This window comes from Nerophis lumbriciformis, linkage group LG12 (genome assembly GCF_033978685.3).
Source record: "Nerophis lumbriciformis linkage group LG12, RoL_Nlum_v2.1, whole genome shotgun sequence".
NCBI classification, from domain to species: Eukaryota; Metazoa; Chordata; class Actinopteri; order Syngnathiformes; family Syngnathidae; genus Nerophis; species Nerophis lumbriciformis.
The window spans coordinates 13629502-13651579 of record NC_084559.2 but is presented as its reverse complement, the minus strand read 5'-3'; the positions used below and the strand labels follow the sequence as shown (position 1 = coordinate 13651579).

Genomic DNA, 22078 nt, shown 5'->3' with positions numbered 1-22078 from the left:
TCACAATCTACGGTCCGTAACACATTAAAACATTAAATATTTACATATTTATACCGAAGATGTACCATGATGTACCATGATGGCAGGTGAGGTGGGGCCTCACCTGCCATCATGGAAAGAAAAAAAATGTAAAAAGAAAATAAATTAATTAAATTGTTATATGTATCCAGTGATTATACTATGAAGTTATTTTCCATTTAACTTCACCAGTTTTAGATTATTTGTATTCAAAATCGCTGAATTTTCACATTTGCCGTTCAAATACTGAGAAGAGACGGTGCGGTGATCAGCAGCCAGTTGAGGCACGTCACTCAGTGCCTCAACATGGATTGCGGACTCGGCCAACTGCTGGCCTGCTGTGCAGTGAGACCGTATTGCTATATGAACTATATTATACATTTCCATAGTTTAGTTAGCTGAGGTATATAATGTACAGTGTATTTTGTCAACAACTGTATGTGTGTAAAGTATTTCTTGTGCTGAGCGATCATAAAACTGCTGCGAAGACGCACTGTGTGAGGCTGGCAGTAATCCCGCCTCCTGGTGCCGGTTAATGCACCCCCCGACGGGATCGCCACACCAACCAAAGCCCACACCCAAACCCTCCACGTGCAAGACCGAATCCACCCCAAAAAAAGTCACTTAACAAGAAGCCAAAAAGTGCAAAAAACAACAACGCTCGCGCCGGAGGAGCCGTGAACGACTGCAGGGACACAACATTAGGTACACCTGCAGACTGCAGCATGGATTTCATATTTCATTCATTCACAACTCCTCCAACACCAACACCACTGTTCCCGCACTTATAAGTAAAGGTAAGACCATAATAACGTTTTTTTTTTAATTAAAAGTGCTTTTTTGTGTGCTACAGTTTGTATGTGTAAAGTTAAAGTTTAGTTAAAGTACCAATGATTGTCACACACACACTAGGTGTAATGAAATTTGTCCTCTGCATTTGACCCATCCCCTTGATCACCCCCTGGGAGGTGAGGGGAGCAGTGGGCAGCAGCGGCGCCGCGCCCGGGAATAATTTTTGGTGATTTAACCCCCAATTCCAACCCTTGATGCTGAGTGCTAAGCAGGGAAGAATGCTGGTATGAGCTTTTAAACATAACCCGTTAACTGCTGCCAATCAAATGGTGAATAAGATACTCTTTAGGGTTCATATGTTTGTAAATCTGACTGTGATGAAGTCAGTGCCTCACCAGCCATCAACCTCACCGCACGTCACTGACATATATATATATATTAGAGATGCGCGGTTTGCGGGCACAACCGCGGAGTCCGCGGATTATCCGCGGATCGGGCGGATGAAATTAAAAAAAATTAGATTTTATCCGCGGGTCGGGTCAGGTCGGGCTGTTGAAATAAAAAAAAATTAGATTTTAAATAGATTCAGGCGGGTGGCAGTTAAACCAATTCGGAAATATATATACATAGTTAAATGTTGTTACCCACATACGAAAAACGAGCAGGCACCTGCAGCATATGCCACAACAGAAAAAAAAAAAAGAAAAAGAGATGGACACTTTTACGGAGCGGAGAAGGGACGCCTCGCCGGGGTCCGGGACCGAGGCCCCTTCCCCCGAGAGGGCCCCACCGGGAGCCGTAGCTGAGGCGATCCGCGAGAAGGGCCCGACGCACGTCCAGGGTCACCATCGCGCCCACCGCACCGACACCCCGCCTCGTCCGCCTTCGCCGCGGCCGGCGTCACGCGCAGCAGGTAAGCAGCTTACCTGCCCGCCACCCCCGTGGCCGGGGGCTCGTAACAGGGGTCACTCCGCGCGCTCCACCCGCGCAGCTTACCTGCCCGCCACCCCTGTTGCCGGGGGCGCGTAACAGGGGTCACTCCGCGCGCAGTGCGCTCACGAAAGGGGTGGGGCTCACCCTGGTTGATATAGACAGCAGGACGGTGGCCATGGAAGTTGGAACCCGCTAAGGAATGTGTAACAACCCACCTGCCGAATCAACTAGCCCTGAAAATGGATGGCGCTGGAGCGTCGGGCCCATACCCGGCCGTCGCCGGCAGCGAGACGCGCTTGGAGGTGCGCTGAGCGCGGCTCCCATATGATTGCGCACTGGTGTGCGTCTGGGTCGTGACAGCGTGGCACGCGAATGTCTGTGCTGCATTGGATCAGTCTCCTTTCTTTAACAGGCAAAAGCTTTATAACCTCAGTGAGGTTATAAAGCTTGCGCACCAAACACGAAGCAAGGCCATGGTGCAGGAGAACAAAGGACTTCTTTCATTTAAGGTTTGTGATAAACCATCAAACTCATTCGTTAAAAGGACTCTATAGTAATATAAAGCGAATTTTTCTGGACATTATCATGCAAGAAAAGTTTATTTTTGGGACCGCGATCAGCGCGTAATGATTTTTAAAGGTTGCATTACATTATTAACTGTCCCATGTGATCAGCCAGTGCGATTGGAAGTCCATGCTCAATTATTGCCTCCGTAAATAAAACTTCGGCATTTATCACATCCAAAGAATCTGTTTGGGCGACGAAAAACGTTGAAAGTTTTCCACTTGTATCGCTAGCAACGGCATTAGACTTGTGTTTTTTTGTCCCAACGTGGTCTTTTACATAGTTAATTCCTCCGTGTCCGATCGAAAAATCTTGTCTGCACAAGGTGCAATTCGCGTAGTTTTCACCCTTTTTTTTTTTTTAAATTAATGAAAAACCCGGAATAGGTTGATGAAAACCGTACGAATTACGGGAAAACCGGAGTAGTTGGCAGGCTCACTAATGCCTTGCATCATCTATATTAGATCGGGCGGATGGCGGGCGGGTGCAGTTCTGATCAAACGTTACATCGGGTGGATGGCGGATGGTTGACGACTTTCTGACGCGGTTGCGGATGAAATAAATTGCCTATCCGCGCATCTCTAATATATATATATTCCTTGCGCACTAATTGACTGAAAGAGCACGCACTTGGCGCGATTATGTCATGTTATCCATGGAAAAATGCATTTTTAGACAATATGATTTGCCTGAGCGGCTAGGAGACCCCGAGAGTAACAAGCGGTTGCCTTGTTGCCTTTCCATTAAGAACAATAAACTAGTTTTTAGTATAAGTTTGCTGGTTTCAAGAAATGTAATGCCGAGCGCATATCATTATGTCAAGATACCGTATTTTTCGGACTATAAGTCGCAGTTTTTTTCATAGTTTGTCCGGGCTCCAGTGCGATTTATATACCGTATGTTTTTTTCCTTCTTTATTATGCATTTTCGGCAGGTGCGACTTATACTCCGGTGCGACTTATACTCCAAAAAAATACGGTAATGGCACTAGCATTTACTTCATTTAAGAATATTTTTCAACATACTGAGAAAAAATGTCTCATATTTGTTTTTTCTCCCAAGAAAAGTGCACTTGTTATTCGTGAGAATATATTTATTTTAAGGTATTTTGGGGTTCATTGAGGTTAGCTAATTTTACTTGTTTTGGAAAGTCTTGACAAGCCAAATGTTCTTGTTCTATTGGCAGATAATTTTGCTTAATTCAAGTAAAATACCCCTCATTTTTGTATTTTTTTCCCTTGTTTTTGAACACTGACTTTTTGCAGTGTGCAGGAAAGGCAATGTCTAAAAAAGGAGGAAGGATGTATTATTGGTTACATTTCCCCATAAACCAGCTTTGTCCTAATCCCACAAAAAGCCGTCATTACACCAAGCACACATTTCCACATCAGATGCACTTCTCCTTCTCAACTATGTGCATTGAAATCACCAGCAACAAGGAGAGAAGCAAATTTTTTCCATATGTGCCAGAGGGGAAAGATACTTTCATCCATCTTCAAGTCCTCCTCTTACTTGACACAATATGTTTCTCTTCTTGGACCTTTAAACAAATGATAGACACAGTCATGTATTCCCTCCAAACACATCAGTGAGGATGAACACTAAGCCATTAAGACAACAAATAGAAAACAAGTGAAAATCTGTGGAACCTGCTTGCCAGCAGAGTCTGGGCTAACCCTTCCAGGCTTGAGGCCCACCATTCCACTTAAATGTAGGACCTCCATGATTGACGATGTCATGGGTCAGAGGTCAGGGAACCCTGGGTAGACACCTAATTCATTATATCCTACACAGGCCTTTCTACACACGGGGCTCTCTGCAGGAATGGGGCTGAGGCTTTGAGAGAAAATGTATCATTGATGGACAGAGGAGCAAATCAAAGTCATATTGGACAATTCCAATACAGTATGGGAACTAAAGTGTGTGCGTCACATCTACTCACTTAAAAACCAAAGATTGAAGCAAGAAAATATTGTGAAAGTTAGAATACCTTTAAGTGCTTTTCATGTTTAGGTTTTCTAACGTGTCAGACCAGAATTTGGCGCTGGATTCACTTTGAAAAAAAGACAATCTGAATATAGCGACCAAGTAGGCCTGGGTGATATATCAATTGTATCGATACATTGCCAACCCTCCCGGATTTTCCGGGAGACTCCCGAAATTCAGCGCCTCTCCCGAAAACCTCCCGGGACAAATTTTCTCCCGAAAATCTCCCGAAATTCAGGCGGACTCAGGTCCTCCACAATATAAAAAAAGCGTACCTGCCCAATGATGTTATAACTGTAGAATGATGGAGGGGCGAGTTCTTGGTTTCTAATGTGGGTTTATTGTTAGGCAGTTTCATTAACGTCCTCCCACACAACAACTGCAGTCACATTTTTGTATACCGTAAAGCGGTTCGTCTGCCGTAAACAGCAATGTTGTGACACTCTTAAACAGGACAATACTGCCATCTAGTGCATTTGATGAAAGCACTTTTGTGCGTGCCACACAGCAATGCATCATCAGAGAGGGTGTTCAGCATGGTTCGAAAAATAGTGACAAGAGAATAGAACAAGGATGGACAATTCAACCCTTAACTCAACAATGAGTAGATGAGTGTTATGTGTGTGTATATGTGTAAATAAATGAACACTGAAATTCAAGTATTTATTTTTCATATATATATATATATATAATAAAATATATATATATAATAAAATAAATATATATATATATATATACCTGTATATACATCTAGAATTCACTGAACGTCAAGTATTTCTTATATATATATATATATATATATATATATATATATATATATATATATATATATGAAATACTTGACTTGGTGAATTCTAGCTGTAAATATACCCCTCCCCTTTTGGCCACGCCCCCGTCCCTCTCGGACTGCATTGTGCAGAGTGTGACATTTTCTGGAGGAAGAATTATGGTGTGGGGTTGTTTTTCAGGAGTTAGTTCCAGTGAAAGGAACTTTGAATGCTCCAGGATACCAAAACATTTTGGACAATTGCATGCTCCCAACCTTGTGGGAACAGTTTGGAGCGGGCCCCTTCCTCTTCCAACATGATTGTGCACCTTTGCACAAAGCAAGGTCCATAAAGACATGGATGACAGAGTCCGGTGTGGATGAACTTGACTGGCCTGCACAGAGTCCTGACCTGAACCTGATAGAACACCTTTGGAATGAATTAGAGCCAGGCCTTCTCTACCAACATCAGTTTGTGACCTCACCAATGCGCTTTTGGAAAAATAGTGGAAAATTCCTATAAACACAACCTTGTGGACAGCCTTCCCAGAAGAGTTGAAGCTGTAATAGCTGCAAAAGGTGGACCCGCATCATATTGAACCCTATGGGTTAGGAATGGGATGGCACTTCAAGTTCATATGTGAGTTAAGGCAATATATTGTATGTAAGCATTCACTCTACAATCTGGGAACATTGCTGCATCATTTACCCCTGTTGTGTTTCTATCAAGCAGCAGCTAAAAACCATCAGCCGGTTTATTAATGTGGCGAGCAGAGGCCCGGGGCAGGCACCGCTTCAACATAAGGAACTAATCCTTTCCTCTGGTTTGTGTCCGCCACGTTGTCATGGCTACGAAGCAGCAAAGGTGATGAGCCGAGAGTGATGGATATCTGTATAGGAACATTTCCCTTTTCCTCGCCAGCCTCTGTTCACTACAAAGCCTTACAGATCATACATCACGACTGAGCACTGCGTCCCCACTGAAGTCAAACCCACATGTGAAGGCACATGTGAGATTACTTCTTCACAGCAAATCGAATTCGGACGGAATGTAAGCTCTGTCAAGACGAGGCCTGGAGTTTTGACTTTAAAACTGGATGGACGGAATATTATTAGAACAACATACAATATATCTTAAAGTAGCAGGTTGAGAATTTGTCCTTTCATGCGAAAAATAACATCTGTCATTGACTTGGATGATTTCTGGAAAAAACTGCTTTGGTTTTTGTCTGTCCTTTTAAAATGGCTAACAAACAAAAACTGAGGCACCAATTCATGCGTATTCATTGAAATGCATAAATATATCGCCCTCTTTGACATCAATAGCCTGATTTGAATAAACCGTGACTTTGCGATGGAAACACAAACCTCACAGATTACCAATTATTATTTTACCTGTGTAAAAAATTCGGAAAATCAGCCTTTTTTTGTCTGATTTATACACATAAAGCTCACATTATCTCCACAACTGGGTTTTTTTGGTGGCTTTGTCCAGGACAGCACAGGGGAAGAAATAATGCATCAGCCTGAAATGATTTAGAATCACTGGGGGGGGTTTCCAACTTTGAAGTCAGATGGGGGCATGTCCTTTATTATGTTATTATATAATGTACGATGACATAATTGATCATCATGTCTCCTGGCATTCAGTGTTGAAACAGTAAGGAGGTCATCAATCAGATGATGAATGCAGTGAAATGATAGAGAAGAAGTCAAATCAGATACAAAATCAGATGGTGGTATTTAGGGGAAATAAGTATAACACAATAAATATTGCATGATTTTTGACCGCCCAAAGCAAAAACGTGACTTTGTAGTTGATGGTGAAAAACCCGGCACAGAGGTCAGAGGTTTCTTGTACTTGGTACACATCTCAAGAAGCATTTTGGTCCACAAGATCAAGTTCATTTTATTTTACGTTAAGAGAAGTTATTTAGTAAATACCACTCACATAGAACGAGATTATACCTTGCAGTGTTTCCCCCAGAAAATGTGTTAGTTAAGGTGGTGTCTCTCCAGGGGGAGGGAGGGGGTGGGTGGGTTTAAGGAACAGCGTAACTCGGCCTGTCGCCATCACGTCTCCATCTTATCGCTGCCACCACAGCCTGGGGGGGGCAATAGACTACAGACTGTGGCATACTTGCCAACCTTGAGAACTCCGATTTCGGGAGGTGGGGGACGGGGGGCGTGGTTAAGAGGGGAGGAGTATATTGACAGCTAGAACTCACCAAGTCAAGTATTTCATACATAAGTATATATATATATATATATATATATATAAAAGACATGCACCTGGGGATAAGTTGATTGGCAACACTAAATTGGCCCTAGTGTGTGGATGTGAGTGTGAATGTTGTTTGTCTATCTGTGTTGGCCCTGCGATAAGGTAGCGACTTGTCCAGGGTGTACCCCGCCTTCCGCCCGATTGTAGCTGAGATAGGCTCCAGCGCCCCCCGCGACCCCAAAAGGGAATAAGCGGTAGAAATGGATGGATGGAGATATATATATATATATATATATATATATATATATATATATATATATATATATATATATATATATATATATATATATATATATATACATATATATATATATATATATATTAGAGATGCGCGGATAGGCAATTATTTCATCCGCAACCGCATCAGAAAGTCGTCAACCATCCGCCATCCACCCGATGTAACATTTGATCAGAACCGCACCCGCCCGTTGTTATATATCTAATATAGACGATGCAAGGCATTAGTGAGGTTATAAAGCTTTTGCCTGTTAAAGAAAGGAGACTGATCCAATGCAGCACAGACATTCGCGTGCCACGCTGTCACGACCCAGACGCACACCAGTGCGCAATCATATGGGAGCCGCGCTGAGCGCACCTCCAAGCGCGTCTCGCTGCCGGCGACGGCCGGGTATGGGCCCGAGGCTCCAGCGCCATCCATTTTCAGGGCTAGTTGATTCGGCAGGTGGGTTGTTACACACTCCTTAGCGGGTTCCAACTTCCATGGCCACCGTCCTGCTGTCTATATCAACCAGGGTGAGCCCCACACCTTTCGTGAGCGCACTGCGCGCGGAGTGGCCCCTGTTACGCGCCCCCGGCAACAGGGGTGGCGGGCAGGTAAGCTGCGCGGGCGGAGCGCGCGGAGTGACCCCTGTTACGAGCCCCCGGCCACGGGGGTGGCGGGCAGGTAAGCTGCTTACCTGCTGCGCGTGACGCCGGCCGCGGCGAAGGCGGACGAGGCGGGGTGTCGGTGCGGTGGGCGCGGTGGTGACCCTGGACGTGTGTCGGGCCCTTCTCGCGGATCGCCTCAGCTACGGCTCCCGGTGGGGCCCTCTCGGGGGAAGGGGCCTCGGTCCCGGACCCCGGCGAGGCGTCCCTTCTCCGCTCCGTAAAAGTGTCCATCTCTTTTTTTTTTTTTTCTTCTGTTGTGGCATATGCTGCAGGTGCCTGCTCGTTTTTCGTATGTGGGTAACAACATTTAACTATGTATATATATTTCCGAATTGGTTTAACTGCCACCCGCCTGAATCTATTTAAAATCTAATTTTTTTTTATTTCAACCGCCCGACCCGACCCGACCCGCGGATAAAATCTAATTTTTTTTAATTTCACCCGCCCGATCCGCGGATAATCCGCGGACTCCGCGGTTGTGCCCGCAAACCGCGCATCTCTAATATATATATATCTACATCCTGAAAATATGCAAACAAAACTGTGTTTAGATAATTGATACTTCAAACTTGCATAAATAAATCTTAAGGAATATAACATAACTTGGCTTCTGAGGGTTTCAAAATGTAATGAATAAAATGCTAAAATTGTTGATAAACAAGCAATTATTTTAATAATTAAATATGGTCATTTAAAATGAATTATGATCATTTAAAATTAATTATTTCAAATATGTTTATTTTAATGTATAATTCTATGGCTGGATGTAATATGGAGTCAGAAAAAATACAAAGTTAAGGCGGCCGCCTTAACAACAAAGCGCTGCGGGAAACTCTGCCTTGCTTTTTTACTAAACAACCTCCAATTACTTATTTTGTCCCATCTATACTTTCACGGAGTGACCAAAAGTTTTCAAAATACTGCATATATACACAATTGCATCCATAAGTAAATGATTAAAGGGGAACATCATCACCAGACCTATGTAAGCGTCAATATATACCTTGATGTTGCAGAAAAAAAGACCATATATTTTTTTAACCGATTTCCGAACTCTAAATGGGTGAATTTTGGCAAATTAAACGCCTTTCTATTATTCGCTCTCGGAGTGATGACGTCACATCGGGAAGCAATCCGCCATTTTTTCAAACACATTACAAACACAGAGTCAAATCAGCTCTGTTATTTTCCGTTTTTTTTCGACTGTTTTCCGTACCTTGGAGACATCATGCCTCGTCGGTGTGTTGTCGGAGGGTGTAACAACACGAACAGGGACGGATTCAAGTTGCACCAGTGGCCCAAAGATGCCAAAGTGGCAAGAAATTGGATGAAATTTGTTCAAAATACGAGGGTGTGGGGAAAGCCGACGAAATGGTCAGACGTTTGTTCCGCACACTTTACCGACGAAAGCTATGCTACGACAGAGATGGCAAGAATGTGTGGATATCCTGCGACACTCAAAGCAGATGCATTTCCAACGATAAAGTCAAAGAAATCTGCCGCCAGACCCCCATTGAATCTGCCGGAGTGTGTGAGCAATTCAGGGACAAAGGTCCTCGGTAGCACGGCAAGCAATGGCGGCAGTTTGTTCCCGCAGACGAGCGAGCTAAACCCCCTATCGACCCTAGCTTCCCTGGCCTGCTGACATCAACTCCAAAACTGGACAGATCAGCTTTCAAGAAAAGAGCGCGGATGAGGGTATGTCTACAGAATATATTAATTGATTAAAACTGGGCTGTCTGCACTCTCAAAGTGCATGTTGTTGCCAAATGTATTTCATATGCTGTAAACCTAGTTCATAGTTGTTAGTTTCCTTTAATGCCAAACAAACACATACCAATCGTTGGTTAGAAGGCGATCGCCAAATTCGTCCTCGCTTTCTCCCGTGTCGCTGGCTGTCGTGTCGTTTTCGTCGGTTTCGCTTGCATACGGTTCAAACCGATATGGCTCAATAGCTTCAGTTTCTTCTTCAATTTCGTTTTTCGCTACCTGCCTCCACACTACAACCATCCGTTTCAATACATGCGTAATCTGTTGAATCGCTTAAGCCGCTGAAATCCGAGTCTGAATCCGAGCTAATGTCGCTATAGCTTGCTGTTCTATGCGCCATGTTTGTTTGTGTTGGCTTCACTATGTGACGTCACAGGAAAATGGACGGGTGTATATAACGATGGTTAAAATCAGGCACTTTGAAGCTTTTTTTAGGGATATTGCGTGATGGGTAAAATTTTGAAAAAAACTTCGAAAAATAAAATAAGCCACTGGGAACTGATTTTTAATGGTTTGAACCCTTCTGAAATTGTGATAATGTTCCCCTTTAAATTCATCCCCACATTGTACATTCTCTGATTTTGCAAGGATGATAAACAGCAGGATTAAGCAATGTTTTGCAATAAACCAACAATGCTTAAAGTATTTCAAAAATGTTTTTATTGGCCATCAAGATTTTTTTTCAAACAAATGCAATTTCCATGTGTGCAACTGTGCATTTACCGGTATTAAAAATGAGGATACATGTTAGATGTGTTTGATTTATTTATTTAAATCAAAATATGTGCTCAAGACAACCCCCTTTGAAGCTCAACACGGTAATTATTAACCACGAAAATAATTACAGGGACTCGTTAATTTACAGAACAGAAATCAAACTTGTGCTGGGATCAGATTGGATGTACAGCTGCAGGCTGATATATAGCTGAGAACTCCCTAGCCATTCCAAACACTTTAATTACAGTGTCGGGACTCTCTGCCAGCTAAGAAGAAATGCTTGGAAAAAGGGTCCCAGGATGAGCTGTCGGGTTGTAAATTATGTGCCACGTATTGCACGTGCATTTTTGTTGACTTTCCTGTTAGTGCCCCTTGTTATGTATTGGTGGCCAATCACATTAAAGCACACTGTATAAAGAAATCTACAGTGGTGAAACCCCTAAACCCAACTGTTAGAATAATTATGTATATATTATCATCATAACTTTATGCTTAAGGGCCGTTGCTATAAATTATTGTCAATTGTGCTGAAGTGGCATTTTTGTATCTGTGCAAAGCTCCATCCATCCATCCATCCATCCATCTTCTTCCGCTTATCCGAGGTCGGGTCGCGGGGGCAGCAGCCTAAGCAGGGAAGCCCAGACTTCCCTCTCCCCAGCCACTTCGTCCAGCTCTTCCTGTGGGACCCCGAGGCGTTCCCAGGCCAGCCGGGAGACATAGTCTTCCCAACGTGTCCTGGGTCTTCCCCGCGGCCTCCTACCGGTCGGACGTGCCCTAAACACCTCCCTAGGGAGGTGTTCGGGTGGCATCCTGACCAGACGCCCGAACCACCTCATCTGGCTCCTCTCGATGTGGAGGAGCAGCGGCTTTACTTTGAGCTCCTCCCGGATGGCAGAGCTTCTCACCCTATCTCTAAGGGAGAGCCCCGCCACCCGGCGGAGGAAACTCATTTCGGCCGCTTGTACCCGTGATCTTGTCCTTTCGGTCATAACCCAAAGCTCATGACCATAGGTGAGGATGGGAACGTAGATCGACCGGTAAATTGAGAGCTTTGCCTTCCGGCTCAGCTCCTTCTTCACCACAACGGATCGATACAGCGTCCGCATTACTGAAGACGCCGCACCGATCCGCCTGTCGATCTCACGATCCACTCTTCCCTCACTCGTGAACAAGACTCCGAGGTACTTGAACTCCTCCACTTGGGGCAAGATCTCCTCCCCAACCCGGAGACGGCACTCCACCCTTTTCCGGGCGAGAACCATGGACTCGGACTTGGAGGTGCTGATTCTCATCCCAGTCGCTTCACACTCAGCTGCGAACCGATCCAGTGAGAGCTGAAGATCCTGGCCAGATGAAGCCATCAGGACCACATCATCTGCAAAAAGCAGAGACCTAATCCTGCAGCCACCAAACCAGATCCCCTCAACGCCTTGACTGCGCCTAGACATTCTGTCCATAAAAGTTATGAACAGAATCGGTGACAAAGGGCAACCTTGGTGGAGTCCAACCCTCACTGGAAACGTGTCCGACTTACTACCGGCAATGCGGACCAAGCTCTGGCACTGATCATACAGGGAGCGGACCGCCACAATCAGACAGTCCGATACCCCATACTCTCTGAGCACTCCCCACAGGACTTCCCGAGGGACACGGTCGAATGCCTTCTCCAAGTCCACAAAGCACATGTAGACTGGTTGGGCAAACTCCCATGCACCCTCAAGGACCCTGCCGAGAGTACAGAGCTGGTCCACAGTTCCACGACCAGGACGAAAACCACACTGTTCCTCCTGAATCCAAAGTTCGACTATCCGGCGTAGCCTCCTCTCCAGTACACCTGAAAGCAAAGCTGGCAATCCAAAAGATCGGCAGGCGTCTTTATCAGTGTTGTGTCCAGACTCGGCCTGCTGACTGCCAAGGCCGAACACCGCCGTGACGCAGACAGAGCAGAGACAAGGCGTTATGACCTGCGTCAACTAATTTTCATTTATTCTATAATCATATATTGTGTCTAACTGGACTTGTCGAGATTACCCCCTTCCCTCAGCGACAGCTTCAGTGATGTAACAGGGACCTTCCAAATAAATAGAGGAAGCATGCGGGATTGACTTTTAGAACGTAGTTCGGATCTGTGACTAAAATAAAGCCCAAAACACATGTCTCCTGTCGGAGGCAGATATTTACATATATCCGAATTTAAGTTGTACTTCTTCCATTTCTTTTCTTGATGCTCTGTCAGCAAGTATACTGTGTGTTGCCCTTGAGTTCTTTGGAATGTGTTGTGACTAGCATTTTGTTATGGCTAGGGAGGGGGAAGGAAAGAGAGGTTTTTGGCGTTGGGAAGAGAGACCACTTTGGGGAGGCGCGATAGAATGTTCTATGGTTAGACTGGTCTCAATCAAAAATGTATATTGGCAAAGCTTTGAGAATATACAACAAAATACCTATTCTGTCTCTGGTGGTTTTTCAACTCAGCTTTAAGTGTCGGAAAGAACTTGGGAGCGAATTGTGACTTGAATTCCCTGGGAGGAACAACTGGTCCAAAGCGCAACACTCCTCATGAGCTAAATTGAACTCTGTCTCTGCATGATTCCTTGCTTCTTGTCTGATTATTAGATGTCATCAGTGTTTGAACCTGACACGAACAGATGCAAATGTCACAATTGAAAATTGCCTGGGTGCTTACCTGCCACATCTTGACACACATGACCATCCCCAACTTGGCATCGGGTACCAAGGTGCACACTGGAGCCTTACTGGGCAGCTCCACAATATTGATCTGCAGAAAACAGGATGCAGTTACAACATTAGTCGTTCTGTAAAGTGCACATTATCACAATTTCAGAAGGGTTAAAACCATTAAAAATCAGTTCCCAGTGGCTTATTTTATTTTTCGAAGTTTTTTTCAAAATTTTTACCCATCACGCAATATCCCTAAAATAAGCTTCAAAGTGCCTGATTTTAACCATCGTTATATACACCCGTCCATTTTCCTGTGACGTCACATAGTGATGCCAACACAAACAAACATGGCGGAAAGAACAGCAAGCTATAGCGACATTAGCTCAGATTTCAGCGGCTTAAGCGATTCAACAGATTAAGTTTAAAAGTAGCATATATTAATGCAGTATGAAGAAGAATGTTTGAATGTAGACACATAGAATCATCATACTGCTGTGATTATATGCATCAAGTGTTCATTCAAGGCTAAGGCAACATATGGAGATATATATGGTGTATCGTGACATGGCCTAAAAATATCCAGATATTAATAAAAGTCCATATCGCCCAGCCCTATCTGTCATAATGCATTGTGAAGTCATTTGAGCGGGTTTTACTGACAAAAGTGTACAAACCCCGTTTCCATATGAGTTGGGAAATTGTGTTAGATGTAAATATAAACGGAATACAATGATTTGCAAATCATTTTCAACCAAAATTCAATTGAATGTACTACAAAGACAACATATTTGATGTTCAAACTCATAAACTTTATTTTTTTTTTGTAAATAATAATTAACTTAGAATTTCATGGCTGCAACACGTGACAAAACAGTTGGGAAAGGGCATGTTCACCACTGTGTTACATGGCCTTTCCTTTTAACAACACTCAGTAAACGTTTGGGAACTGAGGAGACACATTTTTGAAGCTTCTCAGGTGGAATTCTTTCCCATTCTTGCTTGATGTACAGCTTAAGTTGTTCAACAGTCCGGGGGTCTCCGTTGTGGTATTTTAGGCTTCATAATGCACCACACATTTTCAATGGGAGACAGGTCTGGACTACAGGCAGGCCAGTCTAGTACCCGCACTCTTTTACTATGAAGCCACGCTGTTGTAACACGTGGCCTGCTGAAATAAGCAGGGGCGTCCATGGTAACGTTGTTTGGATGGCAACATATGTTGCTCCAAAACCTGTATGTACCTTTCAGCATTAATGGCGCCTTCACAGATGTGTAAGTTACCCATGTCTTGGGCACTAATACACCCCCATACCATCACACATGCTGGCTTTTCAACTTTGCGCTTATAACAATCCGGATGGTTCTTTTCCTCTTTGGTCCGGAGGACACGACATCCACAGTTTCCAAAAACAATTTGAAATGTGGACTCATCAGACCACAGAACACTTTTCCACTTTGTATCAGTCCATCTTAGATGAGCTCAGGCCCAGCGAAGCCGACGGCGTTTCTGGGTGTTGTTGATAAACGGTTTTCGCCTTGCATAGGAGAGTTTTAACTTGCACTTACAGATGTAGCGACCGACTGTAGTTACTGACAGTGGGTTTCTGAAGTGTTCCTGAGCCCACGTGGTGATATCCTTTACACACTGATGTCGCTTGTTGATGCAGTACAGCCTGAGGGATCGAAGGTCACGGGCTTAGCTGCTTACGTGCAGTGATTTCTCCAGATTCTCTGAACCCTTTGATGATATTACGGACTTTAGATGGTGAAATCCCTAAATTCCTTGCAATAGCTGGTTGAGAAAGGTTTTTCTTAAACCGTTCAACAATTTGCTCACGCATTTGTTGACAAAGTGGTGACCCTCGCCCCATCCTTGTTTGTGAATGACTGAGCATTTCATGGAATCTACTTTTATACCCAATCATGGCACCCACCTGTTCCCAATTAGCCTGTTCACCTGTGGGATGTTCCAAATAAGTGTTTGATGAGCATTCCTCAACTTTATCAGTATTTATTGCCACCTTTCCCAACTTCTTTGTCACGTGTTGCTGCCATCAAATTCTAAAGTTAATGATTATTTGCAAAAAAAAAAAAAGGTTTATCAGTTTGAACATCAAATATGTTGTCTTTGTAGCATATTCAACTGAATATGGGTTGAAAAGGATTTGCAAATCATTGTATTCCGTTTATATTTACATCTAACACAATTTCCCAACTCATATGGAAACGGGGTTTGTATATGCAAAAACATTCAATTGTTGAGTGCAAGTCTCATGTAAACAGGTATTTTCCTTTACGCTTCCAGAAATGAAGTTGTTACACATCATCATGCCTTTGCATAGACGTGTTCATATTTCCAGACCCATTCATACACAGCCGTACATCAAAGATTGTGTAAACTGCTTAATTTGATTGCCTGAAGTTAAAAATACACAACAATATCCAAGCTGCAACCTGAAGCTGTCATTTTGGTTCCAGGACATCCGCAGATCAGATGTTTTGTAGAAAACAGTGTTGCACCATCCATCTCCCTGCTCATAGTAAATCCAGCTGTAGTCTGACCCATTTCTGATGAATGCATTGCTTCAAACAAGGCCAGGGGTGAAGATAATAGCTATGCAAGCATACCTACAAAAATATAAACATTTCTACTAAATCCTCACTTTGACCGCCCTTTTGGCAATCAGTGTGTTTCTCTGCCCAGCACCTCTGCATGCCTAATAAAGTGATTCTTAAAGGGCAGGGGTCGGCAACCTTTACCAGTCAAAGAGCCATTTTGACCAGTTTCACAAATTATAGAAAACATTGGGAGCCGCAAAATTTTTTTGAAATTTTAAATGAAATAAAACTGCATACGAAGTTTTTTTTTGTTGCTTTGTGCTATGTATAAACCAGGGGTCTCAGACACGCTGCCCACACCTTTATGTGGAATTTGAAAGCTGGTGCGGCACGCGGGTTTTTATTTAATAGCTCTTGTCAGCGTCATGCGTGCCGTGATGGTACAGCATATAGCACCCACTACAGTTAGCGTGCCTGATCAGCCACATGTTGTATGGGGCTTCCGCTATGCTCACGTAGGTAACAGCAAGGCATACTTGGTCAACAACCACACAGCTCACACTGACGGTGGCGGTCTAAAAAAAACAACTTTAACACTCTTACTAATAATGCACCACACTGTGAACCCACACCAAACAAGAATGACAAACACATTTCGGGAGAACATCTGCACCGTAACACAACATAAACACAACAGGACAAATACCCAGAATCCCATGCAGCCCTAACTCTTCCGGGATACATAAAAAACACAAGATACACTTACAATTAGTGCACCAACCCCAAAAAACTCCCTCCCCCATTTACACTCATTCACACAAAACGGTTGTTTCTTTCTGTTATTAATATTCTGGTTCCTACATTATATATCAATATATATCAATACAGTCTGCAAGGGATACAGTTAATAAAAACAATATATCAATATATATCAATACAGTCTGCAAGGGATACAGTTAATAAAAACAATATATCAATATATATCAATACAGTCTGCAAGGGATACAGTTAATAATAACAATATGTCAATATATATCAATACAGTCTGCAAGGGATACAGTTAATAATAACAATATATCAATATATATCAATACAGTCTGCAAGGGATACAGTTAATAAAAACAATATATCAATATATATCAATACAGTCTGCAAGGGATACAGTTAATAAAAACAATATATCAATATATACCAATACAGTCTGCAAGGGATACAGTTAATAATAACAATATATCAATATATACCAATACAGTCTGCAAGGGATACAGTTAATAATAACAATATATCGATACATACCAATACAGTCTGCAAGGGATACAGTTAATAATAACAATATATCAATATATATCAATACAGTCTGCAAGGGATACAGTTAATAATAACAATATATCAATATATATCAATACAGTCTGCAAGGGATACAGTTAATAATAACAATATATCAATATATATCAATACAGTCTGCAAGGGATACAGTTAATAATAACAATATATCAATATATACCAATACAGTCTGCAAGGGATACAGTTAATAATAACAATATATCAATATATACCAATACAGTCTGCAAGGGATACAGTTAATAATAACAATATATCAATATATAACAATACAGTCTGCAAGGGATACAGTTAATAATAACAATATATCAATATATACCAATACAGTCTGCAAGGGATACAGTTAATAAAATCAATATATCAATATATATCAATACAGTCTGCAAGGGATACAGTTAATAACAATATATCAATATATAACAATACAGTCTGCAAGGGATACAGTTAATAATAACAATATATCAATATATATCAATACAGTCTGCAAGGGATACAGTCCGTAAGCACACATGATTGTGCGTGCTGCTGGTCCACTAATAGTACTAACCTTTAACACTTAATTTTACTCATTTTCATTAATTACTAGTTTCTATGTAACTGTTTGTATATTGTTTTAATTTATTTTTTATTCAATTTATTTATCTTATTTTATTTTATGAATTTTTTTTAAAAAGGACCTTATCTTCACTATACCTGGTTGTCCAAATTAGGCATAATAATGTGTTAATTCCACGACTGTATATATTGGAATCGGTTGATATCGGTATCGGTAATTAAGAGTTGTACAATATCGGAATATCGGCAAAAAAGCCATTATCGTACATCCCTAGTTGTGAAGGGTAGGCAAAATTTCCCAAAAAAAGTGCAGTTCCCCTTTAAGGACTTGTCAAAGTCTAAGGTGATCTGATGCTTTTTTTGTTTCATTATTCTGACCGTTATGTGGTATAATTAGCTTTTTTTTGCCACAAAACGAATAAAGAATAAACAAAGTTAATTTAATGTCTTGTTAGTATGCCAATAATATTTCAAGAAATCTGCATTCTTACACTTGGCACTGAAAAACAACTCTGTGTACACTCTGTGGCCAAGTGTGTATTTATTGTTTCTTTTGAATGTGTTCAGGGGTGTCATATTTGAGCCTGATAAGCATCTGTCTCGGCCAGTTATGCCTGTGTAATTGAGTGGAGACTGCAGAGACAAAAATCAACAGTGGCCCTCTTCTTGGGTCTTGGATGTTGCATAGGAGTGTGTTTCTGTCCGTGTCTATTGGGACAATGGCATTATTGAGGTGCTTTGGAGTCAAAGGCGCCCTGATGCCTGGCCCGCTGGATGGGGGTTAGCGGAGGCACGTTTGGATGGATCAGGTGACTATTCTGTCCCTTTCAAGTGTGGCTCATCCGCGGCATAGCAAGTAACATGAATCTGAAGGCAATAAAAGATGTCTGAATAGCTGGCTGCCATTTACACACTCGGACGCTAGCCCGGTACCAAACACTACAGGCCTACGGGTGTTGAGCATGAATTACTAGACGCAGCAGTGACTTTATCCAGCACTAATCTCGTCGGGTCAAGGAATTCTATTTTCAACACACAAGTCGAATAACGATACTGTCTATTTGTTCTCACAGTACTAATGCATTGAACGCTGTTCTTATACCACGGCTGCACAGTCAGATCACGGCTTATTATTACTGTATATTAGAGATGTCCGATAATATCGGGCTGCTGATATTATCGGCTGATAAATGCTTTAAAATGTAATATCGGAAATTATCGGTATCGGTTTCAAAAAGTAAAATGAATGACTTTTTAAAACGCCGCAGTACAGAGCAGTTGCCTCTCCCAGTCAGCAGCCCCTCCCCTTTCCCGTCTCCCACACACAACACAGGAGTTGCAGCACGACTGCAGCATGACAGGTTTACTGGCGACGCTTGATGACCTCATCAAACCGGCGCGAGCGAAGCATAACAACAACAAGAGTGTGTCGTTGCCGGTGCTGTAGCCGTGGCTAACATGCGAGCTCGCTCGATGACTGACTAACGACACCATGTCTATGGTTTGGGATTATTTTAAAGTGTGTCCAACAACAGAACAGCAGTAATTGGGAACAATGACAGAACTTTGTATTCGGTGCAATGGTACAATGTAATGTAAACGTTAAGAATTTACCACCATCTTATCATACCTTTTCAGATTGGCACTTCCAGAAATGTTATTGTCACTTTGGTTTAGTATTAACTTTATTTGGCTACCGTATTTTCCGCACTATTAGCCGCACCTAAAAACCACAAATTTACTCAAAAGCTGACAGTGCGGCTTATAACCCGGTGCGCTTTATATATGGATTAATATTAAGATTCATTTTCATAAAGTTTCGGTCTCGCAACTACGGTAAACAGCCGCCATCTTTTTTCCCCGTAGAAGAGGAAGTGCTTCTTCTTCTACGCAAGCAACCGCCAAGGTAAGCACCCGCCCCCATAGAACAGGAAGCGCTTCTTCTTCTACTGTAAGCAACCACCCGCCCGCGTAGAAGAAGAAGAAGCGCGCGGATATTACGTTTCATTTCCTTTGTGTGTTTACATCTGTAAAGACCACAAAATGGCTCCTACTAAGCGACAGGTTTCCGGTTCATGAAAAGACGCAATCTCTCCATCCGCACACGGACTACTATTTCACAGCAACTGCCTAAAGACTTTCAAGAAAAGCTGGCTACTTTCCGTGCATATTGTAAAAACAAGATAGCTGAAAAAAAGATCCGGCCAGAGAACATTATCAACATGGACGAGGTTCCACTGACTTTTGATATTCCTGTGAACCGCACTGTGGATACAACGGGAGCACGTACGGTGAATATTCGCACCACAGGGAATGAGAAGTCATCCTTCACTGTGGTTCTAGCTTGCCATGCTAATGGCCAGAAACTTCCACCCATGGTGATATTGAAAAGGAAGACCTTGCCAAAAGAGACCTTTCCAGCCGGCGTCATCATAAAAGCTAACTCGAAGGGATGGATGGATGAAGAAAAGATGAGCGAGTGGTTAAGGTAAGTTTACGCGAAGAGGCCGGGTGGCTTTTTTCACGCAGCTCCGTCCATGTTGATATACGACTCCATGCGCGCCCACATCACGCTGGTTTTTAATATATTATTAAAGTTTGACTGACCTATCTGACTGTTTTTTTGACATTCCTTTAGCGCAGTTAGATGCGGCTTACAACACGGGGGCGGCTTATAGGTGGACAAAGTTTTGAAATATGCCGTTCATTGAAGGCGCGGCTTATAACCCAGGGCGCCTTATGGTGCGGAAAATACAGTATTTTAATTTTTTCCACTTTTTTAGGTCTCTTTACTAAAAAGCACTGTAGCATGACATGACTCAACCTGGACAGCATGTGATCACTGGGTTTCAATAGCACAATGCCTCACCTCCTCAGGTTGTTGTCCTGGAAAGGCAAGCAGGCAAGTCCTCGGTCCTGTCTCGAGCAAGGAGCACTGACAGAATCCAACGCTGCCTGTACTCAGAGAGTCCACAATCTCACCGCGACCTCGGCCCAGGTCCCAAAGACAGACCCTCATGTCTCTCCCCTGACTTATCCACCAATAGGAGAAGGAAAGGGGCGGATGTCTCATCAAATATTGGAACGGAATCAAAACCGTAACAGCAAAGGCATCACTACTGACCTAATAAGTGTGTCTGTGGAGGATAGTGTGTTGACCCAGATGACAGAACTCCCAGAATGACCGTCTACAATTTTCTCTGCCCTCCTGTTGCTGAGATTCCACATATGGATGGCACCTTTCCCTGATCTGAAAACAAATGTAAGCCCTGTATTATTCTTACAGTTGAGAACAATATCTGACTGCCTGTGAAAACTTAAAGATGTAAATTAAATGACGAGAATTGCTCAATTCTAACATCTGTGCACACAACAGATGACAAACTGGCGCACCGCATATTAGTACGGATTCAGATGTCGTCCGAAACATACAAAGACCTATTGTTTTAAATGTTGACAGTGGGCTTCTATTTTGAGCGGCTATTATAGACTTTATGGTATTGGTTGATCAGATCAGGAAATCGAATGCATACGAGTTAAGCCATTCTACATGATACTACTCCAAACCAATAGCTGGTTAAAGGGGAACATCATCACCAGACCTATGTAAGCGTCAATATATACCTTGATGTTGCGGAAAAAAGACCATATATTTTTTTAACCGATTTCCGAACTCTAAATGGGTGAATTTTGGCGAATTAAACACCTTTCTATTATTCGCTCTCGGAGCGCTGTGACGTCACATCGGGAAGCAATCCGCCATTTTCTCAAACACCGAGTCATATCAGCTCTGTTATTTTCCTTTTTTTCGACTGTTTTCCGTCCCTTGGAGACATCATGCCTCGTCGGTGTGTTGTCGGAGGGTGTAGCAACACGAACAGGGACGGATTCAAGTTGCACCAGTGGCCCAAAGATGCGAAAGTGGCAAGAAATTGGACGTTTGTTCCGCACACTTTACCGACGAAAGCTATGCTACGACAGAGATGGCAAGAATGTGTGGATATCCTGCGACACTCAAAGCAGATGCATTTCCAACGATAAAGTCAAAGAAATCTGCCGCCAGACCCCCATTGAATCTGCCGGAGTGTGTGAGCAATTCAGGGACAAAGGGCCTCGCTAGCACGGCAAGCAATGGCGGCAGTTTGTTCCCGCAGACGAGCGAGCTAAACCCCCTATCGACCCTAGCTTCCCTGGCCTGCTGACATCAACTCCAAAACTGGACAGAT

General features: G+C 42.9%; 1 protein-coding gene across 1 annotated transcript in view; it reads right to left on the bottom strand.

Annotated features, from left to right (window-relative positions):
• The window catches only part of LOC133623019 (guanine nucleotide-binding protein subunit beta-like protein 1), a 124623-nt gene that overhangs the window by 45503 nt on the left and 57042 nt on the right, over window positions 1-22078 (bottom strand). Inside the window, exons 5-7 of the mRNA XM_061985925.2 lie at window positions 20977-21102; window positions 20722-20884; window positions 13402-13494 (exon numbers count right to left, since the gene is read on the bottom strand). Of these exons, the coding sequence (XP_061841909.1) occupies window positions 13402-13494; window positions 20722-20884; window positions 20977-21102 (382 nt within the window). The remainder of the gene's footprint in view (window positions 1-13401; window positions 13495-20721; window positions 20885-20976; window positions 21103-22078) is intronic.